The sequence below is a fragment of the Condylura cristata genome, unplaced genomic scaffold (assembly GCF_000260355.1).
Source record: "Condylura cristata isolate star-nosed mole 26May11 unplaced genomic scaffold, ConCri1.0 scaffold00002, whole genome shotgun sequence".
In the NCBI taxonomy this organism is placed as follows: domain Eukaryota; kingdom Metazoa; phylum Chordata; class Mammalia; order Eulipotyphla; family Talpidae; genus Condylura; species Condylura cristata.
Window position 1 is genome coordinate 80,090,914 of NW_004567103.1, and position 8,147 is coordinate 80,099,060.

General features: G+C 48.4%; 1 protein-coding gene across 1 annotated transcript in view; it reads left to right on the plus strand.

Annotated features, from left to right (window-relative positions):
* The window catches only part of MARCO (macrophage receptor with collagenous structure), a 33,865-nt gene extending 27,416 nt beyond the window's left edge, over positions 1-6,449 (plus strand). Inside the window, 5 exon segments of the mRNA XM_012725681.1 lie at positions 2,575-2,619; positions 3,580-3,678; positions 4,192-4,236; positions 4,637-4,813; positions 6,319-6,449. Of these exon segments, the coding sequence (XP_012581135.1) occupies positions 2,575-2,619; positions 3,580-3,678; positions 4,192-4,236; positions 4,637-4,813; positions 6,319-6,449 (497 nt within the window).
* The last annotated feature ends 1,698 nt before the right edge of the window (positions 6,450-8,147 follow it).

The following is an 8,147-nucleotide window of genomic DNA, read 5'->3' on the forward strand; positions in this document are numbered from 1 at the left end:
AAGTGGCTTTAGCTTCTCAGTGCTGTGCTTTAACCCGCTGCGCCACCAGGGAGGGTCCAGTAAACTGTTTTTAACAAGCCCTGTGCAGGTGGCTCTAATGTACACTCCATTTTGACTACTCATAAGGGGAGAGATGGCCCACGTGGGGCTGGAGTCTTCAGAACTGGGTGGACATTCCAGGAAGGACTGAGCTGGCATGCTGGGGGGAAACAGGAGGCTCCAGCAGGGGCCAAGCCAGAGTTCCAATCCCACTCATCTTCACTTCACCACTCATCTCCTGTGTGACCTTGCATCAATCACCCTGCATCCTAGTGTGGCAGCTGAGAGAAGGAACAGGGCAGGGTATGTAAACCCCCTGGCAAGGTGTCTGGCATAGCACAGCATTAGAAGATGCTGAGTCCCCAGGAGATGGGGGCTGGGAGGGAGCATATGAGAGTGAAGTGGGGAGGGTCAGGCCTCCAGGGGCAGGGGCGTAGTGAGCAGGGGCTTCCCTCTGGTTCCGGTCTACACAGGATATTTATTGTTTGGCACTATGGAGGCAGCTGGCGAGGGGCATGACTTTTGGAGGGTGGGCAGTTAGGGGAGGTTGCAGTGCCTGAAGTTCCTGAGCTCTTTTTTAAGGGACAGTCTGAAGGAAGAGACACAGACAGAGAGAGCCAAGGGCCTACATATGAACCCTTCTTCTGTTTAATAACAACCAAAGATATGTTTCCAAATATGGCTTCTCCTCTCTCAGCTTGACACATGCTATTCAGACACAAAGAGGAAACATCTGCCATCTCAGTGGAGTGACCTCAGGTCAACAGCAAACGTTCTGGGGCAGGCAGGGGCAAGCCCAGGGCCCACACTGGGACTTCTCTGAACTGTGCAGGGTGCTGCTCACCTAGAGGGGAGACAGACATGAGCAAAAAACATCCAAGGGGCCTCACAGCACTGTTTATTGAGCACCCACCAGACATGAAGCACAGCACTTGTCCCAGCAGACCTCATTTCAGTCTCACACTCAGGTGGCCAGGAGACACAGGGAAGCAATGCAAGGCTCCTGGAGGGTGACTCTCTGAAAGGCCACAGAGGCAGACATGAGTGCAGGCTTTCTGCTGCTGCTTCAGTGCTGCCTGGACAGAAAAGCACCATTCAGGGAGAAGACTTCCAAGGCTTTATGGACTAGACCCAAGCTCTCCATGGTCTGCAGTGATGAGGAGCCAGAGTATGCACAGTTGGCCTGGGGGCAGTTAGGCCTGCCAGGCCCTGACCTCTAAGGTAGCAGCACCTCTTGTTATGGAGTCAAGTCCCTCAAACAAGGGGTGAAGTAACTGTACTTTCGGCTCCTTCCACTGCCCCCATTTCTCTTGGGGTTGATGCCTACAGCAGCAGCAGCCTCCTGTTCTTTGGTACCCAACTCTCCTTCCCAGATAGCACCCAGCTTTTCATTTAATCACTGTCAGGAGCCAGGACTCCTCATTATTCCTAGAAGGATCTGGAGTGGCCTGCAAGGTCCTTCGTCTGTGTTCCATTCACCAGCCCACAGCAGGTGCTCAGGACAGTTAGGAAGCAGAAACTTGCGTAGGTAGGAGCTCTCCCCAGGCCACTGGCAAGGAGAGTTGCTGAGCTCCCTATGGTTTCTGGCGATCACCAAAGGGGTAGATCTTTGATTTAGGGAACCAAACTCCTCTCAAAGGCAAGATGATGAGTATGGCTCCCACGAGCAGCTGTTTGTTTTCCCCTTTAACTATAATAACTTTTACTTCACGTCAACAATGAGCTTTCATTTCCCCCAAGTTTGTGTGACTGTGGGAGATTCTCATCTCTCTGAAATAAAATCATAATTGGCACATAAGAATGAGAGACCATGATGTCCCTAAACCAACAGGTGAGTATCCCACAGTGGCTTGGTCTAGTACTGGGTATAGTGGGCCCACAGAAGTCAGGAATAAAGGGCTGGAATAAAGGGCAGGTGGAAAGAAGGAAGGAAGACTAGAAGGAAAGATGGGAGGAAGAAGGAAGGGAGAGGAAGAGAAGGGGAAAAAGATCTTTTACATTAATACTACAAATAGATTCAACAGCAATTATTGTAAAGATTATTTTTACATTTCCCGGACATGGCATCCTCTAGTCAGATGAACCTTAGCCTGGGTGAGATAAATGAACAAATGTTATTGACCATTTACTGTGGGTGAGGACCCCAAAGCTCCTGGTATCTACCAAGTCCACACCACAGTCTTTTATAAAAGAAGGTAATTATTTCAAAAACTTTGTAACAAAGTGCAACAGGAAGGATTGGTGTGGCACATAGACAACAAGTCAGGTTATTACTGCACTAGTGATCCGGGGTCAGTCTGTCTGACCCAGACATCTGAACAAACACGTTTCTATTTCACCCCAATACACGCCCCCCCCCCTCATCTGCAGTCTGTCTCCTTTCATACTCTGCTGAAGAGTCTTGAAATGATCATAGAGAATCAAGGTATCTTTCCATCTCCATTAATCAGACAAAAAGCAGAGGATGTCTAAGATTAAAAGTATTTCATATCTAAGTTTTATTACTTTCTCTTTTTTTTTGTATTTTGATCTTAGGATTTCAAGGACAGAAAGGAACAAAAGGAGAAAGTGGAGTTCCAGGTAAAGAAAGGACTGGCTTGATGTTAATTTCTAGCAATGATGACTGGAAAGTCCACTTGCTGGGAGGGCTGGTCTTGTTGACTTTGACACAAGGCTGTGACCTTCCCCTAGAATGTGTGGGGCCCAGCCTAGTTGAGGGTCTGTCACTCAAACCTCAGGTTTTGCACCTGGACAAGGATAAATCTGGAAGATCCAGAAACACCAGGATCTTAGCAACCTGAGGGGCATAGAGAGAGGGGTGGGGGCTGAGAGTGATGGGGTAAAGCAATATCTGGGAAGTTGGCAATCATGGTGGTGGCTTTGGGGTGTACAGCCACTTGGAGGAGGCACTGGTTCCCAGGTGACTTGCAAGTTCTCTATCTGCTTCCATATGTCTACTCTGGTTCCTCTCCCTCTCTCTGTGAGCCCCCCTCAGAGCTGTCCTGAGCTCCTGTTTCTCTGTAGACTATTGTCATCATGACCCTCATTTGCCAACCCCTTGTTTGGAATTGGTTACTTAACTGGGCATCTGCCCGGGCATCCCATCTTCTCAAGGACCCCACACTAATACTTGCTAAGTCAAACTTCTCAGGCAAATGTTTTGAGCAGACTTTTTTCCTCCTGCACTGGATATTCTATTGCTCTTTTAATTTGCTAAATAAACTGAGGCCTAGAAACATTCTAGCAATTTCTCCCAGAGTGGGTAGAACTCACAGATAATTGTGCCATCCACTGGGAACCAACAACCTCTGAACCCTGTCAGCATGCTCTCCACTAGTATTTATCTGACAGCAGACTCGAGTGTGAAGCATCTCCTCACCCCCAATCCCAAGCTGCCCCAAATACACAGCTGCATGTTCAGACCCATCACCGGGGAAACGTGGTTGTTACAGACAAGTCAGTCTTTAAACTCCAAGATTGTTGTTCCCCATGAAAAGCCGCGCAGAGAGGACAACTGACACCACTAATCTCTCTCTCCAGGCCTTGCAGGCATGAAGGGAGAAAAGGGAAGCCCAGGGCCGGCAGGCCTCAAGGGTGCACCTGGGCCCATCGGTCCAAAGGGAGAACCCGGAATGAAAGGTAAATGCTCTGCTTCTGTTTTGTGAGTCTAAGAAGAGACTCTGTTTAAAGGTTTTGGGAACCTGGGGTGCCATGAGGGGAAAAGGTTACTGGTTCTGTGGACAAGTCCTGTCTCAGGACTGCCCTGGACACTGAGTGCACCGAGGGGCTCAGGCCTGGCATTCAGCGAGCAGACCAGTGCGCCTGTACCTGCACACTGCCCAGCCAGGCCAGCAACAGCCTCCATGGCTCGCCAGATCTCTCCACCGAGGAGAGGCTTCCACTCCACCTCACCCTGTGTCTTTAACCTGTGAAACATCCCTCACTGAGCTAGCTCGACTCCTTCCTGCTGTAGCTGGAGCTGTTTCTTCTTGCTCAACCACTGGCGTCCACAGTACATGCATTGCCCACAAGGCCAAGTCATGAGCAAAGCTGGAGACAGAAAAGCTATTCTCTTCTGCACTGCTGGAAAAGGTGGGTGAGGAGACCTTGGCTTGGCCTTTATGAATTATATGCTTCTTCTCCACGTGACAGGGTCTTCTGGGCAGAAAGGACAACAGGGAGAAAAAGGTGAAAAAGGTAATTGCTATTTCTAGTCTCTTTAATTTGTGCTTTAGTGTCAATTCTAGACTTGAAAATTGTGCGTGTTGGTAGGGAAGAGACTCTTTGGCCCTCAGGAAAATTCCTCACTTGGGAGAAGCTAGTGGGTTCTTCCCTTGAATGCCCCCATGATATATTGTCACCGTGCGATAGATCTCCTTCCTTTTCTTCACCTTTCCTTCCCTTCTTCCTTCCTCCTTCCATCTCCCCCTTCTGTTCTCTTTTCTCCTTTTGATCACTACCTACACAAGGTTGGGTTGGCAAGACCAGCCCCAGAAGCACTGGCTCTGATGGCATCACATCCCACATGAGAAAACTGCCTCATGCCAGCCCAGACCTCTTCTCTCACTTCTTCCTCATGTGCTTTCTTTATTGCCAGGCCAAAGCTTATCATTCGCCAGGATCATCGGCTCTTACACCCAGGGCAGGGCTGAAGTCCACTATAATGGTGTCTGGGGAACAATTTGCGATGATGACTGGGACAATAGCGATGCCACTGTCTTCTGCCGTATGCTGGGATTCTCCTCAGGAGTCGCCATTTACAATGTGGGAGCTGGTAAGGGAGTTGCCATCCTGGACCCTCCTTCCTTGAGGTGTTGAGGTGGACTTGTCTCCTGGGAAGTGGAGGGTGTTGACACCCTTTGCTTGAAAGTGACTCATTTGGCTTGGATTAAAAGAAAAGTCCTACCACTCAGGGCCCCAGGCTTATATGTTCCCAGTTCGACAGTTCTGAAAGAAAGAAGCTGTCTCCTCCCCACAGTGGCTGCAAAGGCTTGTTTGGGGCTGTGCTGGTCCAGCTCAGGTCAATGTCTGATTAGCCTTGAAGTCAGAATGCCACAGGGTCCAGTGTTTGCGTGGGGCGTGGTTCTCTCAAAGACAGCTAAGTTGTTGGGGCTACTGGGAGAACAGAGAAGATGGCAGACATGGTATTCATCCCAGCTTCTGGCAAATAGAAGCCTAGCTTATCCAAGCAATCTTTAAGGAGATGAGAAGCGAAAGCAAATCAGAGCAGACACATTCAAAAGTCAGTTTTGGAAAGATGTCCTGGGGTACTCAAAGACTCAGTTTATGTCTGTCAGCAAAAGGTTTAAATTTTCAGTAAAGGAGTTAAGTCATGGATGAGATTAGTTCTTAGGTGGTAAGAGCTGACCTAGCAGGACAATTGTTCTATTCTCTTGCGTCTGCTCCTAACTGGTCTGCTTTTACTCCACCCCAAAAGTAATATCAGTTTTTTAATCTGAGCCCACTTGGATTATTAAATACATATATTCCTTTAAAACACATTTTCCTCAGATGTCCTTGGTGGCCAAGGGGTTAAGTATCAGTGCTACCATTGTGGCAGCCCCACCACAGCGACCTGAGTTTGATCCCCGGTCAGGGAGCTAAACCACATGGAGCAGCAGACCATTCCTGTCTTGCCTACTGCTCTCCTCAGCAGTGTATTTCAGTAGATCTGCTGTTTTGTTCCCCGAACTGTCTCTAGGGAATCCCCCACCTCTGGCCTCCACCCAAGTTCTTTTAAATCAAAAATATATTTAAAATATATATTTCTAAAGATTTGTTTATGTATGTACACAGAGCTGGGGTACAAGTCAGAGGTACAGGGGCGGTGAGAGGATTCACCAGAGACAGAGTGGGGAACAGAGTAGGCAGATCAACAAAGTACACTGCTGAGGGGAGCAGCGGGCGGGTCAGGAGAGAAATCTTAAAAAGATAAATAAATTTTCCTCATGTAGATTGTCACATTATAGTATGAATTACGTAGTCACACAACCCAACATTTTCATCTGACCTCTTAATTTGAAATCAAGTCTATTAGAAGGAAGGATGTTTGAAGAAGGTGTGAGTGCTTCAGAGCTGGGGTTGTGGGGGTTGGGGAATAGTTATAATGGCATTTGAGGGAGATGGATATGGATGGAGTAAGTTTTCAGGGAAGAGGTGAATGCTGGGAGGCCCATGGGAAGAGATTTCAAATAATGACTGGACTAAGTGTTAAATACTTGGAGTAGATTCTTACCCAAACCCTGCGGTCCTGTCCTTCCTTGCTTTCTCTGTATCTAGGCACTGGACAGATCTGGCTGGACAATGTTAACTGTAAAGGGTCAGAGAAGACCCTGTGGGACTGCAGCAAGAATAACTGGGGTTCTCACAACTGTGGACACAGTGAGGATGCTGGTGTAAAGTGCAGCTGATTCTCAGAAGCCTTCCACTCCACCCCCCCAACCCCCCCACCCTGGTTTCCCCCTGGGGAAACCAGTACTCTTTGAGGGATGCCTGAAGTGACCAAGCAGCCTCTGTGATGCGGTAGCTAATAAAGCTCGGAGCACTACCTGGTAAAGTCATTGGCTACGGCTGAAATCACTGAGTTTTCTTCGCCATCTCTTTCTGACGTGCCCACTCAACACAGAACCTTTTGTGAGTTTTCATAAGCCCACACACAATGGGACAATGGAGTTTCAATTTAGATCTGGGGGAAAGGTGAGGCTACAGAGAGCATCTAAATGCAATGCAAAAGATGAAGATCACCTTTAGTCAACATTACCACAACCATCCTTTAATCCTTCAGAGCCAGTATCTCTCCCAGTGAATTCTTCCTCGGGTATCAGATCACTTGCCAGTAAATAAAGAAATTGGTGTGTAGTTTGGCCCATGCTGCGTGACAAACAGGAGTAATAACTTTAAGGTGGGAATTAGTGCTCATTAGAATATGCACTCCATAAATGCGGGGGCTTTGTCTGTTTTAGTCACACCTGTAGGGGTTCAATAAATATTTATGGAGTGAACCGCTGAATAGAAGCAAGGTGCAACCACTCACCCTTTCTGAGAAGTACTGCTCCGGCTCCCTTTCAGTCTTCCTCTAGGATACAGCTTGAGTACAACCACATTCTCCCTAGTCTCTCCTCCTGTGTGCATGTGCCAGGTTGTAAATGATTCAGGTGAATTTAAACCTGGGAGAGATGTACATGTGATGTGACTCTGAGTCTGAGGTATCGTCATTCCCACTTGCCCAGGAGAAACTCAGCCTTGGATATTAGAAAGATTGCCCAGTGTCACTCGTGAAAGGTAGAACCGAGGTCAGAAATTCAGAACTGAGGAAGGAACAGAGGGAAGAGCTGAGACGGAGTAGCCCAAGTGTGTGAGCACCGCTCAGAATGGGACAGGGTGAAAGCAGCCCCCAGCAGGACAGCCCCCCACCAGGCTATCTCTCAGTAGGATGCCTCCACCCCCCCCCCCAAAACAGTTCCCTCAGGACAGAAACCCTCAGTATAGCCCCCAGCAGGATAGCCAATCCAGGACAGCCCCCAGTACAACCCCATCCAAGACAGCCTCTCCAGGACAACCGCCCACCAGGACAGTCCCCTCAAGATGGCCCCCCAAAGACAGCCCACCTGGGACAGCCTCCAGCAGGATAGCTGCATTTCCTCCCCTCAAGATCTCATCTGGCCATGAGAAGTCCATCGTACACTGTAGCCCATAATTCTAGCACAAGCAGTAGAGCTGCTCTGGCCCTTGGCAGAGAGGGGAGTGTGGGAGCTGAGCTTGAAAGCTGTCTGTTTTCCCCTGGCAGAAATCTCTAGGGGGGCTGGAAGAAAAACATTTTAAGCCATATCAGGGGTTCTGGGATATATTACTTTGCAAATGTGTAACTAACATGTCTTGGGGCACACCCCTTCTCCCATCTTGTTGTTTAGTCCTTATCTCCCAGGATGTTTTTTTGTGCTTGTTTTGCCCAAGGGAAGGAAAAGAACAGGTACTGCCTGAAACCAAGATGTCTCTCTGATCTGAATCTCAAACCTGATTTCCTGAAGCTCTGTAGGAAGTAAGAGCCATGAAAATAGAATTGGGAGGAGAAAAGATATTCTATTTTTTTTTCTATTTAGCTTATCAAA